General features: G+C 38.3%; 1 protein-coding gene across 1 annotated transcript in view; it reads right to left on the bottom strand.

Moving 5' to 3' along the window:
• Positions 1-22,770, bottom strand: part of LOC106036788 (vasoactive intestinal polypeptide receptor 1-like) — a 31,817-nt gene extending 9,047 nt beyond the window's left edge. The window contains exons 1-8 of the mRNA XM_013182371.3: positions 22,427-22,770; positions 12,896-12,995; positions 8,033-8,140; positions 7,204-7,313; positions 4,381-4,478; positions 3,151-3,283; positions 2,566-2,719; positions 527-587 (exon numbers count right to left, since the gene is read on the bottom strand). Of these exons, the coding sequence (XP_013037825.3) occupies positions 527-587; positions 2,566-2,719; positions 3,151-3,283; positions 4,381-4,478; positions 7,204-7,313; positions 8,033-8,140; positions 12,896-12,995; positions 22,427-22,471 (809 nt within the window). The 5' untranslated portion in view covers positions 22,472-22,770. The remainder of the gene's footprint in view (positions 1-526; positions 588-2,565; positions 2,720-3,150; positions 3,284-4,380; positions 4,479-7,203; positions 7,314-8,032; positions 8,141-12,895; positions 12,996-22,426) is intronic.
• Positions 22,771-23,421: the final 651 nt, after the last annotated feature.

Raw genomic sequence — 23,421 nt, 5'->3', positions numbered from 1 at the left:
ATGTGAAATGACCTGAAGGCTTTCAGGGCAACCCTTAGTAAACAATCTTCTGCTTTATAACTGACTCTCATACTAAAAGATAAAGAATAATAAAATTATATATGTATATAAAGATTCAAAGAAAGGGATGAAAATAACACATGAAACTACCTAGCAAGACATAATAATGTCTTTGTTTTCAAGGTACAGGTTTGAAAAGATTAGAGCTAGATATAAATGGCTGTTTTTAAACAGAAGTATTGGTTTTCTTAAACAAATTATTTCAAGAATTGAGGATTAGAAAACTAATGAAATTTTAATTCTTACTATGGCATTTCCAAATTTTAGTACTCAGTATATGCGCATCAAAATCAGAAGACTGAAAATTATTTTCTCACTTTTTTATGAAGTTTTATGATTGGAGGCGTGACTTTGGAACAATATTTTTGTTTATCTGTTTTTAATTTCTATTTTTTTCCCTGTTAATAAACCAAAATATAATATAAAATAGGTTGACCTTGGCTTCCTTACCCAAGCTCTGACTTACCCAGTATTTTGTTGATGTATTCTTGTGAGGACCCAAGTAAACATCACAGCAGTGGGAGCTCCTGGACAGATCAACGTAGAAAACAATATAATTTGTTTAATGCCATGTCCCATGGAAACTTTATTGCAAGAAGTTTCACAGTACAGCAGATTGGATGCACATTAAATTTCAGACAATGGGACAGACAATCTTGAAATGACTTTATGGAAGAACTTAACTCTCAGTGCAGAGGGAAAAAAAAAAAGAATAGGAAAATGAAACAAAAATGAAAAAAAATAGGGGATGCTGTGAAACTATGTTTTCAAAAATAACAGCTAGGATTACTTGTAGGTTTGGATATAAATTACGAGCAGATGTGCAGCTGAAAGAATCGTTTATCGAGCTAGAGCTATTTTGTCTTGTGAATAATGGTCAGAACACAATACTTTGTACACTAGCTGGAAGAATTTATGTGTTTTTTTGTTTGTTTGTTTCTTTCCTTCTTTCTTTTTTCTTTATTTTTCTTTTTTTTTATCTTTTCCTGACAAGCCTCTACCAATCCTTGTAAAACAGTCAACTGGTAAGCATTCCATGAAAAAATGTGCTAATAGATTATTAGCTAAGATTAGCTAAGATTCATGATTTCTTTTCAGTCTTTGCCATTGCTTATCCTTCTGCATTTGTTAGTGAATAACTATTTACATTTTTTCATTATAATAATTATTTATTTATTTATTTGATTTATTTATTTACTTTGTAACAGGTCTTTAAACTAGCAATTTCTTTTGCTTTCCATCAGTGGATTTCCAAAGACTAGGTGCCTTTCAAACCTGCCACAAAAGAGACTCTAATCAAAACAAGGTGACATTCACACTGATAAAACAAATGAAATATAGATAATGTCTATTTAAGTATCATATAGAATCTGTAGAAAAGGTTCAGAAGTTGTCATTCCTAACTTTTGCTCAAAGCTTTTACAAAGCGATAATATTCAGTTTAAGCTGACTTTTTAATTAATGAAGGGAAAAAAATATATCCATATTACCTGAGTATTACTACAATATCAGTTGAGGTGTTTCTTTTGTTATCTCAAGTTAGCTGTGATCAATCAAGACCTACGTGTTTAGTTTCTGGCAATCATAATTGAAATATCTCCAAATTGGCATCATCTTTATAAAATTCAGATTTTAAAAATTTTAGTTACATAAATAAAGTTTAAGAATCTGAACATGAAGGCAAAATTGCTATCTACTTTAAAAGAATTTGGATTTTACTTCTAATCCAAAAGTGTTATGTAACCACTCAATTCAAGCACCTCAATTTTAGAATAGCCAAGGTGAAATACAAGAATATTTGAGAGTCAAAATAAACAATTCTCTGCAGTGAAAGAAATTTTATGCATTACATGCACATATTCTGATAATGGGAGATATTTTTAATTGTTGTATAAACTCAAAAGATTCCTTAAAGACAGAGAATGTCTTTGGAAAAATAAATAAATAGAATTTTTGATTCCTAGACCCGAACTCATGCGATCTCAGATATCTATTTCTGCCTATCAAAAGCAAAATGTCAACTTAAAGTTAGTCACTCAAATTTCTTTAGTCAGTGGAGGAAGACAAGATGTTTTCAGGATATTATCCAGGCACATTAGTCATCTGTTTGAAGACTGGATTAATCATTACCACAGCATGACTACCTCATTCTACTGCTGCAGGAAAAACCTGGAGAGATAGTTTAGATTAGATGATTAACTTTTAAATGACTGTAGTTGCATGAAATTAATTCCAGTCATAAACAGGAGTGCTGCTGTCTTTCGAGTAGGCATATCCAAGTGCTTCTAATATTCTGTTCTACCCTCTCCTTCAAAGTTTTAAATGGTGAAAAATCTACCAAGATAAGAAGAAAGGCAGAATAATGGTATGGTTTTGATGTAGTACTACTGCATGAAAAGGCACCTTTCATCAAAGGAAATTATCAAAGGAAATCTCAGAATATTTTGTTTAGTTCTAAAAGTAAATGGAAATACTAAACAACACAAAGTGGAAAAGAGTACTAACCCCAGCCAGCAAATATGAACCACCATACATATTGCTTGTCTGAAACAAAGGTCAGCAAAAGCAGTGTTTGCAGGTATATCCCTTCTATAAGAAGCCAGAAGAAATTGGCTAAAATACTGAACTGGAAGAATGCTACAGCAGCTTTACAAGCAACCTGGAAATGCAGAGGAATAAAAACACTTATTAGGTCTACTCTCCATTGGGTTTGGATTCTCTACAAGTATAAGGAAATAATCAATTTTGCCAGACAAAAATGAGGAAATTAATACAAGGTTTCAGCAGGTTTGGGATTCCATCATTTCAGTTAACTTTCTGTTTTTTGAAAAGAAAACATTGGGCCCCTCTTATAGAATTTGTGGTAGAAATTGAAACAGCTCCATTAGGGTCAACAAGGCTGTACCTTATATACCAAATCTGGATGTGATGTAACCCATAGCACTTGGTCTTTTTGTTTGTGCGGTATTGATTGCTTTAAGATTTCAATTCTTGCAAACCAAAGAGAAATTGGATTAAGAAATCTACATGTTCTCTTCAGGTCATGAATTAAGTATTAACTCAATGAAAGACAGTGGGGAAGTTTAGTACCGTTGACATTAGGCAGTGGTCCATAGTTTCATCTGCAAACAAAACAGCATCTTTGGTGAAAACAGCAATTGCTCTCAGGATAAAGGAGACAAACAGGTGCATATGGATGTAATTCCGTGTACAGTGGAATTTTCTGACATAGAAAAAGAAAAGGAAAATGGTTTTTCAAGAGAAATTTCTCATCTGACCTCAGACAGGAATGCAGGGTGACTTCAGACACCTTCCAATGCAAATAATCTGTCACCTGAGAGGCAGCTAGGCAAACAGGATCACAGCAGTGGTTATCTGTTTGCTCTACTAAAAGTGCTAGCTTAATTGTCCTTGAATTGCCACACATTTAAAGGAGATGCCAGGAGCAGAGAATAACTCTGGGACTCTTGGGCTATACTGCAATAATGTCTTTTAATTATCCTAAATAACATTTTTTTTTGTTAAACAAGACTGCAACAGGCTCTCCAACCCCTTTCTGGCTGGAGGAGAACAGAGAGGATTGAATAGGTGTCAGCTGCCTGTTGTGGGATCACTACCAGAGAAGCAGCTGCCTTACCCCTGGCTGCATTTCCCTAGATTGTCCTGTCCACGGTTTGACCTTGAGATGAAGGAATCTCCTTCAAGGTTTGGACATATCAGACTCCTGGTCCTGGGTACTTCTATAGGAGATATGACCTTTGAGACTGTCAGTTTACACCACCTAGGAAGTTGCTTCTGTGGTCTGCACTCCTGCCTGGAAAGGAGGCTTAACATTCATGTCCAGGTTCATTGGGGCCAGTCTAAACCAGGATCCATTTCCTAATATCCGACAGTATCAAGCATGACATTTAATTTCTGTAAACCTCTTTCCATTGCCCCTTATTATGTCTTTCACAGAGGGAATGAACAATTTGGAATGACTACAGGTTCAGGGCATGAGACATACTCAGTTTCTGCAGAGTATGTCCTGCTATGTACTGGAGGAACAGTTATCTTATGTTAATAGCAATAACAGCTTGAAGCATTTCTACTGTATGGTACAATTATAGAGAATAAGACAGACTGTCCAGTCAGCTTTATTGTTTTAGTGTCTGCAGGGAAATGCCACAACATGAATAAAAGAACACATTTCCATTGATAGTATAATGCCTGAGAAAGGTTTGAAAACAGTTAAAAATAAAAACAAAAACAGAACGTTTGAAAGGAATTAGGATAAGGCTGTCTTGAGACATCCTGAAAAGAGACTTTTTCTTTTTTTACCTGAAGGCAGCAAAGACAATTAGAGCTGTAATGAGTGAAGTCACTGATGCTGCATAGCCAGCAGTGTAGACACGCCAAAATGCAGAATAATATGATTTCTATGAGAAAAAGAGAACAAAGACCAATGCTGGTGGTTATGCAGCATGCATGCTGGTGTGCTCATTTCACTAAGATACAGTTTCCGTTAGCAGTCAGTCCCATCCCCTACATGCTGCTTTAGGTGCTAAAGATCTGATTCAGGTTTTCCCTCCATCACTAACATGTCTTTTTTTCTTTTGAACCCTTCAAAACCTTACGCATGAGACAGGTTCCACAGCCCACCAACCCATCTGAAATAGTGACCATAAAATAGTTCGAGCATGCTTAACAGGAAGATGTTAACTTTGTTATATAACTATGATTTCTAGTTATATGTGGACTCTAGGGCACTGAAACCTGCTGATGGGTGATTTGTGAATCAGTAACTTTAGACCAGGGCCAGATTGTACTCCATTTTGGTCAAAGGGTGTTTTCTGCTGATTCGAGAAGTGTTGGTTTTCATAAACAGTTATAGTTAAATAATAAATAAAACTTGCATTTTGCAGGAGAGGAAAGCAAAATTCTGTGAAAAAGTCACATGGCATCATGGAAGTAAGGAAGTTAAAGTCACAGAAATAACCTCACAGACTTTAACTCCTTGGACAAGCAGTTCATTCAGTAGCCTTACAGCTGTAACAGTGTAAATTCTTTATAGTTTATTTGTTTGTTTGCTTTGCATTCATATATTCTATTTCCAAAGAAAAATAAAACACTTTTATTTGGCTTTAGCTATGCACATTTTATTCTGATTCACTACAGGATCACCTAATTATTCAAAATCCCAAGAAACTAAATTCTCTGAATTCAGGCAAATTTCCTCCTTGCAAATGCAGTGGACACTTTGTTCTCTAATTGATCCAAACTATATTAATCTAAAAGGCAGCATTTCTAGGTTGAGACAATATATTAGCAATTTTAAGTAGATCCATAAGTAAATCAGGTAACCCTGACAATTTAGGAATCACCCTGATGTTTTTTAAATACTGCTAATCTTTTATATGATATTTTCAAAACAAATGTGCAAATTAAAAAATAGATTCTTCAGTTGAATAAGGAAGTATTTGGATATGTTATCTATTACTGTAGCATAGCTGAAAAAAACAATACGCAAAAGACACACAAGGTTCTCACTGAGGATACAAAATATGAAACAAGTAGTCCTCTTAGATTACAAGTGGGATTCTTCTCACCAACTTCCTTCTCTTTAAAATGCAGTAGAGCTTATTGATCTTATCTTCCCTTCATAGACCTTGTGGTTATGACTGAGGTAACAAATTAAACACAGACACAGCATGAACATGAAATCTTTGCTAATGTTAAAATATAAATATAGTCCCTTGCCTGTTATCAGCTTAGGCCAACTACAGATTCTCCATGTGCATGATTTACTGCTTAGCACTAACCTGGGCTTCTTCGAAAAATCCACTCTGGTTTGAAAACTAAGAGAGTTTTCTCTCTTAGCTCTGTGTGTGAGAACCATGTCATGGTACAAATATTTTTATTTTACAGTTGGGAAATTTTGCTCCAGATATTTGTACTGCCTATTACAAATATGCTTGTGTTTCCAAATTCATGGAGCCATATGAAGCCAATTGTGTCAACACTTCCTAAAGATTCAGATACTTGAACTAGTACTTCTGTGTTTGACCTTTCCACTTCTGGAGAGCCAAATGACTTACTCCAGATAACCAGAGTGTTAGTGAAGACAATCCTCTTCAGCTTTTTGTGTCTTGGTCTGTGACTAATAACCTTTTTCCACTGTGAAGTCAAAATTCTGAACACTCACGAGGAATTATATGAGTTAGTCTTTTCTTTCATAGATTGGAGGGAGTCAATCAGTTCTATCAAATTACCATATGAAGAGGACACTGTGATGATACAGGCTCTAGTGCATTCATGTGAGATGTATGAACCTTGCCCAGTGCACAATGGAGATGAGGGGATGGAGATACCCCTATTTTCTCATGTCTCATTAGCAAAGATCAGAATTCATGAGACAGAGGCATTGAGCATGGCTCTGTAAATAAATACCATTCAGCCATGAAGTAAAGCTCATCCACTGAAGAACAAACACCACCAATGCAGTGCAAGTCATTCCTACCCTGGGGCCACACACAATGGTAAAGAACGTGGAAATTTAAATCATATGAAGATGTGGGTAAAAAAGAAGTGTTGCTGGAGTCTATGTGGAGCACCTAACGTTGCTTTCAAGACAAGAAAAATGGGGGTTCATTTCTTGCTCCACTGAGTGCCTAAAATGAATTGTGGAACTACTTAGTAGCATACAAGAGTTCCTTACTAAATGCATACATTGATCACCATGCTATAAAGTTATGGACTCCTTTATTCTCTGACTTAAAGAAGACCTGGAAAAACAATCAAGAGCAGGGTTCCCTGAAAAATTCCCTATAGACGTGTTGGTAAGGTTACCTTGGAAGATAGTGTAGATTCAAATCCTCTATCTCAGAGAAACAAAGTCTTTGTTAGGCAGGACAGATGACCTAACCATGAATCTCTTGAGTAAAAATACGAGGAAAAAATGGAGAGGAAAATGGCCTTCCTACCTGCTTTACACTAAGCCTAATTTGTTAAACAGGTGGTAAATACACTTGAAGGTTTGAGCTTAGTATTGAAGGAGGGTAATTACTGAATTCTGGTGGGGCTCAGGCATGTGGGAACATCCGTCTCAGTATACTCAGGAGAATGTGCTCTGGAGATGTCCACAAGAAGGAAATAAAAACTCACCTGATCCTCAGGCCCTTTACTGGAACCTTCATCAAATCCACAGGCAACAGCGTACGGTGGGAATGGTTCTGACCAATATGCCTCCTGTGTACAGTTTCTCTGAAGGAAGCCTTTAAGGGTGAAATATATCAGAGAATGAATTACAGGTTTTGTTTGTTTGTTCTTGTTTTTTATTTTTTGACAAGAAAAAAAAATATATTCCTACTCTGATTCATAAGTTAGATACTTGCAGGTCTAGTCACATTATCAAGATTAGCTACAGAGAGTTAATAATTTATCTATCATTTGAAACGTTAATACAGATGTTCCCATTCATTTTTTCTGCAAGTTCAATCTTCACACAGAGGAAACCAAATTATGCAATCTATCCTGCACTTACAACATAATCTGTGGTTACAGACGAAGTCCTCAGCCACCTGACTTAGATTTGAAGTTAGATTTGATTTTTGAATTTGGTCCTGCTCTGACGGGAAGATTAGACTACAGGACCTCAAGAAGTCCTTTCTAACATCAATTATTCATGACTTTATAAATAGTCAGTGATTCTATGATATACTCCATTATAACCTCAGCAACCTAGTGCAATTACCTGTATATTTTAGACAACAAAGGAAGTTAGACAATTCAGTACAGCATAACACTACACCAAAAATTGCCAAGTATTCACCATAAGCCAAGATGTATACGAAAATCTACATAATTACTCTGTGTCAGGTCACATAAGATAGCTTTGTGAATCATGAAAATATGCAAGTTACTTAATCTTTAACTATTCAATTTTTTTTTTCCTAAATATCTAGGGATAAGAAGAATAGGAAAAACGTCTTGCCATGGATATTGGTGATTTCTTCAAAAAATCTCGGACAGGGAATTTTAACCACTTCCCCAAAAGCAGCTCTGGGCCAACAGCTTAGACCATCCCAATCTCTGGTGCATCCTGGAAAGAAAAAAAAATATATCATAGACCCATAGAATATCCTGAGTTGGGAAGGACCCACCAGGATCATCAAGTCCAATTTCTGTCTCCACATAGGACCTTCCAAAAATCAAATGATACGTCTGTCTGAGAGCATTGTCCAAACACTTCTTGAACTCTAGCAGGCTTGGTGCCTTGACCACATCCCTGGGCAGCCTGTCCCAGCGCCCAACCACCCCCTCGGTGAAGAACCTTTTCCCAACACGCAGCCTGACCCTCCCCTGTCCCAGCTCCATGCCGTTTCCTCGGGTCCTGTCGCTGTCCCCAGAGAGCAGAGCTCAGCGCCTGCCCCCCGCTCCCCTCGTGAGGGAGCTGCAGGCCGCCATGAGGCCTCCCCTCGGCCTGCTCTGCTCTGGGCTGAACAGACCAAGGGACTTCAGCCACTCCCCTTATGTTTTCCCCTCTAGATCCTTCACCATCTTCGTGGGCTTCTTTCGTGGGCTTCACCTTCTCTGTGGGCTTCCTTTCTCTCTAATAGTTTTATGTCCTTCTTATGTTCAGATGTCCTAAACTGCACACAGCACTTGAGGTGAGGCTGCACCAGTGCAGAGCAGAGTGGGACAATCCTTTCCTTCAACTGGCTAGCAATGCTTGATGCACCCTAGGATACAGCTGGCCCTTTTGGCTGCCAGAACAGACTGTTGACTCATATTCAACTTGTCTTCCACCAGAGCCCTCAGATCCCACTCTGCAGGACTGTACTCCATTCTCTTGACCCCCAGTTTGTACATATATCCAGGGCTGCCCCTTCCCAGGTGCAGAATCTGATGCTTGCTCTTGTTAAACTTCTTATTGTTTGTGATTGCCCAGCCCTCTAATTTGTCAAGATCTCTCTTCAAGGCCTCTCTACCCTTGAGAGAGTCAACAGCTCCTCCCTGTTTAGTTTCATCTTCAGACTTACTTAGTAAACCTGCAAGTCCTGTATCATCAGGCCACCGGCCAGATTGACCCCATTTACTATAACTCTTTGAGTCCAACTCTAAATAACTCTAAATAAAGGAATACACACAGAACATCACACAGCTGGTCTTCCATAATGAGATTATCTATGGCTTTCCCACTAATACACGTGCATGAAGAAGAGTCACAACAGGCCATGAAGCTCTACAAATGAAGGACTGTGTTGCTTTCTTCTACTTCTTGAGTGTATCATCCCTCACATACATACTTCCACTTTGTCTTTTGAGAGAAAATACATTAAATTCAAGCAGACACACTCTGAAAGTCAAATCAACTGCAGCTCTTTTTATTGTCGAAACAAAAGTCAGCAAAATAAAAATATGGAATAATTATAAGATTTTGGGATTTTTTATTAATGCTTTCAGTCCAGATGAAAATCATCCTACTTAAAAACTCAGCTTCTTGACTTCACGCTTAAAGTCTATCAGTTTCATCTGACTTAAAGAAAAAAAAAATATTTATATATATATATATAGGGTTGAAATCCTTATCTTAGTCAATTAACAAATTTTTGGCAATGACTTCAGCAGGGATTAGATTTTTCCTGAATCAGAAGAACTTCTCCCAGCATCTTCTGAAATAATCATAACTGGGAACAGATCTGGCTGGTTGGCAGTTATGAGGTTCCCTAAACCAGAGGTTGTTGGCTGAAGATACAGGGCAGTTAATTAACTATGCATCCAATAAAAAGTGTTTTCAGAAGTTACAGTCAATCACAGCTTTGTCACTGATGCATCACATTGACACTCAAGCTGCAGTCATGCTGTGTCAGTTGTCAGGTAGGTGTGGGTGAAGCACAGAAAAATTATCAGCATGTAAAGGTGCCTGAACCAATAAAAAAGCACCATGCTGTAACAGAAACTAATCTCTAGGTAGTCATAAGGCAGATATAAAACAGTGCATGAGTTTCATTTGGGAGGTGTTATTTTCTTTCACCGATTCTTTTCTGTTTCCTCTGTGACTGATGACAAGGCGAATCTAAAATTGTCAAGAGCTGAAATGTGGAGGCAATATTACTTGCCTGTAGCCAAGCAAAGTTACTCTCTGGCTTCTGAAAGAATAGTCCCGAGAATCTTCCACAGGATTATCCTCACATCATCCTCAGAAGGATGAAATTCCTGGTATCCCCAATTTGCCAGATGGGAAAATAGACACTCTGATTCATTATCTCTAATTTTAATTGTCTAAAATATGTTACCTAAACTTAGCTATGTTCCCCCTGTAATCAGCAGAAAGAGACAGGGACTTCCAGTGGATGATTCATCCCATATATCGGTGTCTCCTTTTTGAGGACAGGATGAATCACTCACTGCATGTACCTAGGTCTCTCTGATGATTATAGACTAAACTGGGCTGCTAATTTTCAAATGAATAGTTAGGTAATGTGAGGTCCACATAGACTTGCAGTAGTCCACACATTTTAAGAGACTTAAAGAGTTCCTCTAAGAAGCACTAAAAGACTTCTAAGGAACTCAGTCTAAAAATTTAGCCTGTTTGACAATGTGGGGTTAAATAACAGAATTAGGTGAACTTATCTGGCAGGGGGACCTGGATGTTTTATCCTGCAGAGTGGGTGGGCTTCATTTCCAATAACTTCTATAGTTGATAGAGAAAACACTGAGTGCAAAGTCAGCAAGAACATTTCACATGCTGAGGTTTTCAAGACGCTAACGAATGGCTAAATCATCTGAGACTCCATGAAGACAAGTGCAGGAGGAATCCTATGAAGTAATGTTGACATCATAGACATTTAAGTCTGCTTCAGACACCCAAAACTCATTCGTTGATTTTTGTTTGTTTGTTTGTTTTTGTTTTTTTTTTCAAAGGAGAAAAATAAGCATTTTTAGAGTTTGATTCAATTGACCTATTTTACACATGAACTTCAAGAAGTGAGGAATCGCACCCTTGACTCCACTGAGGACACTCATTAGACACCACTCTGTACAGTGAGGATAATGACTAATGACTTTAGATTAAAAAGTCTGCAACACAGAATAATTCTGCCTCTGATTCTCTGAGAGTGCCAGGAAGTAACTGTACAAATTGTGGTCTTTAATTTTGTCTCATATGCAATTCCTGAAAACTGAAAAACATCCAGAGACTTTTATCAATCTGAAACAAGTTTTAAAAAGCCCTAGATAAAATACACTAGGTTTTTTAAAAAACCGTAGATGAATTGTTTTTCCAGATCTAATGTTTCATTTTAGAATATACTGAGAAAGGCTGCAAATACCAGAACAGATTTTCATTAAACTCTTTCCACCTGTATAGAACAAAAGGTGGAAAGGGGATGATTGAGAAAATCACAGTTGACAAGGTTCAAGATTTTTAAATAGTTTAACAGAAGTTTCAGGATTTTATTTATTTATTTATTTGAGTAGCCTTTGCTACAAAGAAGATTCCAAAATCATGTAATTGTTTTCCTGGTAAAGAGAAAAATATCTGGAATGTCATACTGTACTTTTCAAAGACAAAATGCTTGTAATAAATCATGATGGACAAAGCTTGATTGTTGCCAAAATTTTTGCGGAGTGTTAGTGGGTGTTCCAAGTGTAAAATGCATCCAGGAGGTATTTTGGAGTTGATTAAAGGAGATGGAGGGGTGAAGAAAAAAATAACACTAAAATAGAATGGGCAAGATCAAGAAGAATGCCAGATACCAGAGTGATTGGACAGGTTTCAGAAAAATACACAAGATAAAGGACATATCCTGTGATTTAGTCTCTAAACATCTATAGGCTTCTAAAGGCAGGTTTCCAGGTAGTTGCGATACTTCTATTCATACCAAGTGCATGAGGTACCTTTGTGTCATAACTCGTCTCTAGAAAATGACCATCTGATAATTATGATAACTGAAAGGCAGTTTCAATCTTTTTTTAACTAAAGTTGGCCAGAAAAAAATGGCATTGAGTTTTTGAAAGAGTTTGGACATTTGTTATTTCAATTTGAACCAATTAAAAGCAGGCCTCTAAAATGCTGGAACCACAGTAAAGAGATTCCCTTCTACAGCATTTTAAAAATATGTTACAGAAATGCTGAACTGTTCATTTTAACTTACAAAATTTATATTTGGACATATAATAGATTTCAAAACACTACTACAGTAAGTAATTTCAAACAAACAAACAAACAGAAAAACTCCAAATATGTAGAAATAAGATATTTTGAAGAAGTTGGGATTATTATTTTTTTCTCATTTCTTCTGGAAAATAACTTTTTCACCAAATTGGAATGATTTTCAACATAATAGAATTTCTGCATGTTTTTTTCTGTATTCTGTGGAAGCTTCTTTGGAGTTTTGGATATAAGTACATATAAAATACTTTAATGACTTAAAAAATATATCTAAATATGATTTTCTTGCCTGAACTAGACATTTAAAGTTGTCAGAGTCTGAACTAATCATCTTAGCCTCGTTCTATAGTTAGTAAAGAGAATGTTATTTCAGAGAATGATTCATCTCATCCTAAAGTAAGCATCTAAGGCAAAGGCAATGAAAATTTTTCTAAGGACACCCACCTTCCTCCATTTACTTTAAGGGAATCTAAGAAGACACATCCTGACTTAGACATTGAGCATTTACAGATGTCTAAAATCAGATGAGGTAAAGCTGCAGCCAATAGAAGGAGAAGCACTTCAAGCCAAATAAAATAGGATTGTGGAATCAAATTTTGATTCAGAAACTGGTATCTTCACATCACACACCTGAAGTGACACGAGATAATAATATTAGAGCTTGGCAATCAAGACCATTACCTTTAAAATCAGATGAAACAGATTCATTCTTTTCTAGGCAGAGTGCCTCCTCTTTCACGACTTGCTGGAATATCTTGCATTCTGGATGGATGCCCGCAACCTCAGTGAGACAAAGAAAACATAACCAAGAAGTTCTGTGATTACCAGAATGAACAGAACCTTTTTTTTTTTTTTTTTTTTCTGCAAATAGGAAATATAAATAGCGGAAGGATAGACAAAGGGAAAAGGAGGCTGTGATCTTGTACATGTATGAATTTATATACATGTGTGAGTATGCATATACATTTGTGGGTTTTTTTTTTTTCTGTGTTGTAAGATTAGAGCTCATGTAGCACCTTTTCTCTAAGCTGGACTTTTTTTTTTTTTTATGAACTCCTTTTTATGCCTATAATTTTCACAAAACTTAAGTGGATTTTGCAGTCTTTGGAATTTCACAGTCTTTGGATTTCCACCTCTTTGTCAACTGGCCAATACTGGATAAGAAGATCGTGAGCTATTGGAATCAGAGTTCCCCAAACATACATGCCTTCTGACCATATGCATGTTTCTTCTCCATAAATCAAAAATAAGTAATTTTCTTTAAACATAAATAGATAATTTCTTAGTTAATTATTTTGAATGTTCAGAACTACGTCTTGGCAAAAGATTCCTAATAACTCTTGGGAGTTATTTTTGAGTTATTGGGAGTTTTGAGTCTTGGGAGTTATTATTGGAGGAGTTAGGTCAAAACATGGCAATGTCTTTTTTACTCTTCAAGAGCAGGTACGCACTTTTCTCTGATGCTGAGACTGACAGAATTGGTTCCCCATTTTCTCCAAGATGCTGGGATGACAGTGCTATACAAATCGCTCTACTGAGAGACATGGTCTAAGCTCTTCCCTTCTGAATGCAGTTGGTATAATTAAAAAGGAAGAAAAGAAAGAAGCCATAGGAAGGAGCAGAAGATGTCTGTCCATTCAGACTTAAATAAACAATATTAAAGTCCAAGAATTTAGAGAAATTAAGAAAATGGTAGCCCTGATCAATCTGAGTTCAATCTGAGTGATTACATAACTTTATCACTTTACTTTCTGAGGATACAGAGTTGGTACATAGAGGCATTGTTTCCATTTCACCAGAGGAAGAAATTAGAAAAAATGCGTGATTCACTTTTGTAGCTTAAGGAATTATATTTATTTCTCAGATGAAGATAACTACATTTAACCAGTTAAATGGACTTCTAAACATCACCAGTGTTGTTTACGAGGGTCTAGATACAGCTTCTTAAGTACAGATACTTAATGTCATTGAGGTATTGTCATGTATTTTACTTGGCCTCCATCGCGTACTCTGGAAAGTTTCAGGATCCCTCAGTCATAATTGCTGTCATTGTGAAGATATTCTTAATAGCCGCAACATTCTGAAAATGATAGCAGGTGCTTCTTTAGGGACAATTAAATTCTGAGATATTATCTACAATGTCAGTGTCTACATGAGGCCTTGTTATCTGAGCTTCTTTTGCAGTCAGTAGAAATTTAAAGGATGTTTCACTCACTCTGGAATGGTTAATGACATTTGTGTTGATATAGGGTATCCCAGACCTCTTGTGTAGGTTTGATATTAATTTTGCCAGCCCCGTGACAAAGTTTCAAACACTATGGGTTGTTTTAAATAGTTCCACACACACATATTTAAGCAACAGAATTAACCTCCTCAGTCATTAAGAGCTAAGAGAGTCTAGAAAGTAACTAAACTATGTTCAGACTGCTGAATAGAGCACCAAAGCCTCCTCTGGCTATAGTGGGATTTTCAAGACATGGAGTCTTACATGGAAGAGAGCAGAGGGTTTGCTCCTTTGCAAGCTATACTATTCAAAGCAAAGCCAGAGGCTCTGGGGATAGTGATTTTAATTGTAGTGATGGATTGAAGGCTTTCTGAGATATTTCTGAGGGAGACTGTAGGCCATTCTAAACCTCTAATGACTTTGAAAACACAGTGCAGATGAAAACATCACTGCTATATTGCCTTTTCAGTCACTGGAAGTTGATTTATTGGCCTTCAGAATGTTTAGTGAGCAGTGCAGCCAGGACTTCTTTTAGCATCAACTGAAAGTGACTGGAAGTCTTGTAGACTATTACATTTTTATAATAATATCTGCCAGAGGGCAGGGGATGGGGGACAAAACAAACAAACAAACAAAAAACGTTACCTTCAAAAACTTCAAAATTTTTACCTGTATTTAGACTTTAAAGTAGCATGGACAAAATGCATTTAATTATGAGGCCCTAGACATGGTTCATACATCCTAATATTAGAACAGAAAGAGAATTAAGGACAGTGCATGAAAATAAAATTAAGATGTGCCTTTTTTTTTTTCATGCATTTTATCTCTCCAGTGGGCAATTTTAAATACAGTTTATAAACCAGCATGAGGGATTCTTAAAATATCTCTTGCTGTTCATCTGTAGTAACTCTACCCTGAAATGTAATTTTTCAGGTTTTAGTGTGAGCCACATTTTTTGCTTACCTTTTAGAATACATTTTGGTTTTCCTACAGAACAAACAAATAATTTGAGTAGTAGTAACAAAATGATCGTTACCAAAAAATCCCTCATTATTTCTACTTATAAGGATGGATTCAGCTGGACAGGAAACAAGTCTTTTTTTGTTTGTTTGTTTTGTTTTCTGGAATTCCTGGACTCTGTTGATGATGATGAGAAACTTTGTATATGGAATATTCTTAGGTTTGATGTTTAAAAGTCACAACAACTCAACATGATTTTATACAATTACTGTCTATTTTGAGCCCTTTGGCAAAAGTCTTGAAAGCAATGACCAGTCAGAGCCCAAAATGAAATCAAAACCATGAAAAGAGATTTGGAATGCCTTTAAGAAAAAAGCATTTGGGATAGATGGGTTAACTTAAGGTTCCACTTCGTGCCAGAGGTGCCAGGAATGGTGAAAGCAGACATGTCATTCATAATGAAAGGTTTCAAAACAGGAGGTGATATCTTTTTCCAAAGGCCAACTTAAGCAATGCATGCAGTAGTTGCAGGTGTAACACGTATGAGGGACTAAGCAACTGTACCCTCCCAGATGCATTGTCAAAGAGGCAGTATGTGTGCCTTTTCCCTCCTTTGGTAAATCCACACCTGTTGAACCAGACTATCAGTCACTATAACCCAGAACTGCACTGAAACCAGTGGAGTGTAATTCATTTGCATTGGCTGGGAAGCCCATACTCTACCCACAGGGAAGGTGTGTGTTGGTTTTCCACAAGATAGAGGAACTGCCATAACAGGTCAGATCCCTTGTCCATGTAGTCCAGCCCTCTGCCTCTGACAGCAATGATCAATCATCAGAAAACATGATTTTAGGATTTTCTCTAGAACAACTGTTGCTGACACTCACCAATAGTGAGATTGTACACAATGTTACTACTGTTGATAGCTTAGCAATTAATAAGTATATATAAATTTTATTTGATTTTGGGGTACTGGATTTGGTGTGCCAGTGACTGTAGCCATTAGAAACCAGAATTTTTGTTAGAGGCCAGAGCATAGATTAAATATTTCTGACAGTTAGAAAATCAAGATCAAGTGTAATTACAGAGGTAACCTACAGCCTACCCTGTAAGAAGCAAAAATGAGGCTAGTTTTGTCAACAAACAATATTGTAGCTTATTGGCAGTAATGCCATTCTAAAATAAATAAATAAATAAGGAAAAAATGACACATAAACAAGAAATTTAGAACAGTGATGATGCTTCAATTTGTTGGTTTTCCTCTGCCTTTAAGAAAAAGACAACCATTAAGCCATTTTACAGTTAAAGGAAAGCCTTCTGGGCAGAACATTATTTGTGATTTGTTAGCTAAGGTTTACTTATTTTTTCTTATTATTCTCACAGTGCCTTGAGAGAAAAGTGCCTGTTGTTGCTCTAACTTGCCTGCAGTGGTTAGGTGATGGGGCTTTCTAGAAAGCAAGGGCCCTGCACTAGTTGCTTCACCAGGTAGGGGACACTGTATGGCAATGTGGGAGGCATCTGACGTAATCACTGAGCTCTTGTAGGAAAAGAGCAGCTCCTGTTCACCTTAGAAAGGGGTAATTTAGGAACCAAAGTAAGGGTGTCCAATCTGACACAGTCTTCACTGCTGTGGTAATAATTCAGAGGCTAATTCTAAATGCTGCTTCTTGGATCAACATTTCCTACTGGCAAGGCAGTAACATCGCATTGACCTTACTGAAAATCACATTACAGGGTGCCTAAGAATTAAACAGAAAACTTAGATGTTTCGTGCAGTAATGTGGACAGCACTCAAGGAATGAGGCTTTGCATTGCTGAGCTACACTGAGATCTTTTTGCAGTCTCGAATGTTAGTGACCAGCCAAAATTCACAGTGGTGTCTTAAATCTAAGTCCTAACGACCTTAACAATGTTGCCTGGAAAAAAGCAATCAGAAGTGAACATAAAAAAGTTGTATATGACAGAAGCGGGCATGCTAAAACCCTGAGACAGTTTATAGAGCCAGATGTTGGATTTGTACTTACTTTTGAACTTCATTTTCTTAACATCCATAAGGATACTGCATTGAAACCTTGAGCAGTACACTTACCGATAGTAAGAAGCATAACCTTCTTTTGTATTTCCTCTGTATTTTCATTTGTTTGCCCAAATAGAAAATTCAAGCTAATGACACTTTGGGATTTAATTTTCTTGTGTTGGACAAGACCAGATTTAGCAAGCTCAGGGAAGCAAGTATTTTTAGCAACATCCTAATGCCATACTTAGTGCAGATTAGTTAAAAGCAATTGTTTGTGAGAGCCCATACAGAGATGGTGCCCTCAGACTGTTGTAGTGATAGAAAAACTGTAATTTAGACATCACATAAAGGACAGATCTTCACTCATTAAAAAGTCTATTAGCACACTTGGGAAAAAGAAGGGACATTTTCTATGCTCTCTGAAAACAACGGAAGTGCTTCAGAGTTGGGCATCTAATATACTTTTGAAAAAGAAATTCAGTGGGATCAAAAAAACAGGAATGAATTGGTAACTCTTAGTCATTTTGAAAAGTAATCAAAATGGAAGAAGTAGCTGAATGAAGAAGTGGCAAGATAGGAACATTTCAAGAACTTGAAGTGTATTTCCAGTGATCTGGTTAAGTTTCCAATGCAGTGGAAGCCTAAAACCACACAAACAAGTTATGCATCTAGTGCATAAATCATTTACTAAGAATATTCATAATATTCGTCACTATTTTTTTTCCCCCTCTGTCTCTACCGTTTGAATTCATCTGTCGGATCTCATCTCCTCTGAAGTCATCTCTGTACTCCCTGCTCTCCATGTCTGGGCTTCTTCTGTTCAGCTTTTTTCTGTTATGACTTGGATGCCCAAATAGTTTCTTCTCCATATTCAAACCAGAGTTGTCTGCCATCCGTGTCATACAGACTCTCACCTGGGAGGATTAAAACTCACTTGCTATTTTGAGATACAGAAGAGCACAGCAAAGACGTGAAAATCATGCATTCCCTGATCTTTTTTAACCATGCAATGCTGTGTTCAGTCATTCCTGTAAGTTGGCTGGTTTTACCAAAGACACAGTCCAAAGAAGAAGAACATACTCTGAAGCGAATGCTTTTTTTTTTTTTTTTAAGTTGAAATGTTGATGAACACATCAAAGTGATGAATTCAAAATGAAAGGTGGCTCATAAAAAAATCTGAATACGTCTATTCACTGAAGAAGTCTAAGAAATCCCCAGCCATTTTCATGAACTTCTCAATCTGTTGAATATATCTTATGAAAATCTTCCATAAGGCTTGTCCTTGTCCACCTGTTTCACTTCTTTCTGAAAAAGCCCAATACTAATTAGAAAGTTTTGAAACATCCAAGTCAGGGACAATTTTCCCATGTGAAAGGAGCTAAGACAAACCTTGAGCTCTATAAGTTCTTGTCCATGTCAGTTTAACTACTTTCACAATCACTGCAGTAAGGACATTCCTATTCATTGTGACCTATAAGCGATTCGACAGTATTATAATACAATATAGGCGGTATTCCATTCTGTCAGAAAACTGGAAGAAACTATAAAAAAACAGCCAAAATTTCTTACACAGCAAAAAAGCCCAATGCTTAAGTGTGCTTGGAAAAAACAGTGACTATCCACTTTTCTGACACAGTCTTGATCCCCAAAGCTTTTAACCCCAAAGGTAAAGGCCTATTTCCAATCTTTCTCTTCAGCCAGTTTAAATAGATTATTCCAGGAGTCTTTTGGGCTGAAAATGACTACCTAGAGGACATTTTCAGTGTTTGTTTCCTCTCTGTAACTCTATTACCTATGGAACAAGAGAAGCTGAGATACTGATTGCCTTACAGTCATTTAGAGGAATATCTTTTCAAGATTGTTTTTAAGACATTGGAGTAGTGTTTGAATGCTCCTCTGTGTATTGGATTGTATTTATCTGACTGTATTTAACCACATAGCTTTATACAGAGCAGTACTAGCTGCACATACATATCTGTGTATATCAGTGTATGTATTTACTCATAGATAATTCTGTATGTGACAATACAGACATACTAATTTATTTTGTTTACAAACCCAATGTAATTAGTATTATCTTGAAGAAAATGAAAATGAATGCATTAGCTCTATAAACCTGTTAGAGCATTTAATTTCTTAACTAATACTGCCACTAATATTTACGGAATAAAAGCACCCTAATAGCCAAGGATCCTTCTCTTTGCTATTTCAAGTGCCCATATTAAGGTGAAATTTCTCCCTTTCCATATGTGTAGTATGTTTGCCTAAGGGTGGGGTTCATGTCACCAAATTCCAGAGAAACGAAACTTAGATGTCAAAGACCATCAGCAAGCTCACTCAACCAAAGCCATAGTCATTGTTCTTGGAGTGCTCCTACCTTTTCCCAGTAGTATTAAAGGAGTCTAAACTAGTAACTTTAGACAAGATTCCTAATTTTAGACAGATAATTTTAGATGATTAATCTAAACTCCTCCATCAAGCCTCCCTTAATAATCAATGAAGGCAGACAGGCAGTTCCAGGGGAGGATTCCTCCCAGCTCTCTCAGACACCCGTTTGAGGACACAGTGACTCATTATACAGGAGCCTGTCTCCCTCCATTAACTCGCTCCAGGAGAACAAAATGCCTGAGCAGACGGATCCTTCCACACCTCCACTTGCCTGTGGAGGGGAACCTAAGGTGTGCAGACACTGAATCCCTAGAAGAAGCACATATGTACCTTAAACGAAGGTTGAGTAGTGGCTGTATCAGGAATTTAAGCCAGCCCAAATCTCTTTTACTGGGAACTCGGCACCTTGCTATGGATTTGGATCCATGTGCCTGCTTGCTATGGATGTGGATCCATATGATAACCCATCTATGCTCATTCTCACCTCCATTCTTCAAACAAGGCAGAAGCCCTTCCCCAGAAATGTGAAAAGCTTTTAAGTGTTTGGAGATGAAAGCAGTTTAGTTCAGCAGGAAGGATGACAAATACAGTCTTTTCAGCTCCCCATCCTCTGTTTCCTGAGACTGAGCTCTTTAAGACAGGAAAAGTCCTTTTTATGCATTTCAGCACCCACTGCTCTCAGTTGCTTGTCACTTACAAGCAAACGGTAATTTTTAATGCCAAGGACTCCATTCTCCAATGCAGAAAGTACATCCTGCAACATACAGCTCCCCGGGGAGCTGACAGGAGGTAGAAGTACCTAGTTTCATAGAGGAAGTTTTCAGGATTATTTCAGGATTATCTTTCTGGTTTATTTTCATATCTGAATGAAGAAATATTTGGAGAATCTGCACTAGATTTTTTTTTCTCTGATGTGACCCATTGACATGTGAAAAGACCATTTACTCAAAACATCCAGTGAGTCTGTGGCTTTTCCTGACTATCTGACTTAGGGTCCAAACCTTTCCAATAGACCAAGTCTGAAACATGAAAAACACTGAGATTTAGATCATTGACACTTACCAGAAATGCAGTTGGTGTTCATATGTAAGCAATAGTTTGATGCCAAAAGCTACTTGGAGCATGCAGTTTGTCAAACAGGAATTCCTCTGCTCTCATCCCATCTGATAAGTAATTTATTATGGGCACAGACTGCTGCACTATGCTAAAATGTTAAAATGTGTGGCAGCCCACAGATGTTCATGATACATCATTCCAGGTTAGCTCCACTCTGCAGACATCTGCAAGAACAAGCTATGCATCTGATATGTGTAAAAAGGCTAGTCCAAATGCCAAAGTCACTCTACCTGTAGAAGCGTAACACTGCAGGCTGACTAGCTTGCCCTGAATAAAAACTGTATGTAACAAGATTTGTGTAGCAAGATTCTGTATCTTAACACTTGTAAATAAAGCTGCTTAAACACAAAGAAAATCCAGTGTTCCAAAAGATGTGAGGTGCTGATGTGAGAATTTGCCTCCTGTCTTTCACCTTATTAAAGAGAAGGGTCAAGTCCGGTCTGTAACCCTTTAGGCTGCTGTTATCATCAATGGGAGAGAATAGGCTTTATAGGAATATTTGCTCCATCTTTCTCAGGACAAGAGGAAATCCTTCCAGGGAAGGCGACTGTCTCCCCATTGAGTACAGAGGGAGTCTGAATCCTAGCCTACACTAAACATTCATCTGTGAAATGGCTTTAGAATTAATGAGTCCCCAGGAATCACACCGAGGAAGGTTCCCAAACAATTCTTTGAGACTAAAGATGTAGGGGAAAGAGGAGCTATGGATGTACTTACACCTACACCTGCTTTTGCTAATCAGTGCAGGCAACACCAGCAGTTGGCATTGGACACGGGAGAGATATACATGTTTGAATTGCTTCTCTGTGCCCATACATCTTCCCTGAAGTTTAATGTTACAGTCTCACCTGCTGCCTCCAGTGCACAGCAGACACAAGATGGTTCAGGCTCCTGCTTGGTGACATTATAAGCAGCTGCCTTCAGCAACAAAAACATCAGTGCCCTCTCACAGAAGTAAATGTCCCGAATCCATCAGGAGGAGGTATTCCCTTCTAGTTATCCTCTCTCTTCAGCAAAGTTACCTTTCTCAGGACAAGACAGGAAGCAAGCCATCCCCTCCTGTCCCTCTAAAGATATGCTACAGCTACTCTGATTTAGGGATGCTTTTCTGTCCTCTGGAAACTGCAGTTCTAATGAATGGAAACTGAAAGAGGTTTATTAATAGCATCATAGGGTTGGAAAATGTAAAGAAAAGAGCTGGGTTAAATCTGTAACTCTGGAATATGTTTTCTATTTTTTTCCTTCCCCCTCGCCCTCTTTTTGTTTTTTCTTTTCATTTTTTTTTTCCCTTCCTTCCGCTTTCTCCCCCTTCTGACAAAAGTTACCCTGCCTCTGCGGACGACCCTCCCCGGGACCCTGCGGGGCAGTGGCAGAGCCATCCAGCTGTGGCCAGCTGTGTGGGCAGCCAGATGTGCGGTTCCCTCCGCTCCCCCCACCCCCCGGCACCCAGTGCAAGGCAAAGGTGCCCAGGGGACCCCTTCCCCCGGGGCCGCCGCCGGACACTCACCAGGGGGAGCAGCAGCCAGCACAAACTTAGCATCCTCCGCAGCATCCTCCGGGTCCTCCCCGCTCCCTCTGCCTCCTGTGAGGCTGCCAAAAGCCGATGCTCAGCCCGCCCCCACCTGCCCAAGACCCGCCCCGGAGCTCCTTGCACCTCCTTTCCCCGAACCCCCGGGTCCCTCCTGGGGATCCCGACAATTGCAACTTTTCCTCCCGCACCTTCGTGCCCCGCAGGGCCAGGCTTGAGATCCCCCTGGGATTTCGGACCCACCTCCGTGCACCTGGCATCTGCAAAATTGTAGGGGGCTGGAGCACCAGCCGGTCTTTGAGGGTGCGCTCGGAGGCAGATGCTCCCCGTGCAAGAAGAGATGCTGAATTCACCTCCCCTTCTGTTTATCATCAGCCTGTGCTTGCAGCCGGTGGCAACAGGTTTTCAAAGGAGCTGTGTTTCCAGTGGGTCTGGCAGGGTGGCATTACCTGGGCACTCTGCAAGAGGGAGTTTCATCTGCCTTCTCTCAGGTGGGAATTTCAAGCAGCGACAAGGGGTTTCCTTTGCAAGCCGCGTAAGGTCTTTCTGGCCCTTTTGTATAAATTTGTCTCAAAACCAGCTTTATTAATGGGTGCAGTGGGTGAAGAGTAAAACCTTTCTTTCCAAGTCTGCTTCTTTAGGGGTAGGAGGGAGTGAGGGAAGAAGAAAAAGGCAAAAAATGATAGTAATTTTTAAATGTCAGGGTTCACAGGACCTAGGCACCAATTCTGGATTTTGCCACAGGAAATATTGAACCAAGCTATTCTCAGGGCCCAGGAGAGCAGGAATTATGGACATGGCAGAAACATTTTTCTTGATAAGATTGAAGTGCTATTTCATATCCCATTTATCATTCATTGTTTCCCAATAGTGTTAAACACAAGGGCTCTGTATAGTCAGAAGAGGTTCAGGGTTCACCTAAGCCACTCCAAAGGAGGCATCTAACACCATTTCTGGAATTACATATATCTGCA

Source organism: Anser cygnoides, chromosome 2 (assembly GCF_040182565.1).
Source record: "Anser cygnoides isolate HZ-2024a breed goose chromosome 2, Taihu_goose_T2T_genome, whole genome shotgun sequence".
Classification (NCBI taxonomy): Eukaryota; Metazoa; Chordata; class Aves; order Anseriformes; family Anatidae; genus Anser; species Anser cygnoides.
The sequence above is the reverse complement of the archived record's forward strand: the minus strand, read 5'-3'. Positions and strand labels throughout refer to the sequence as shown.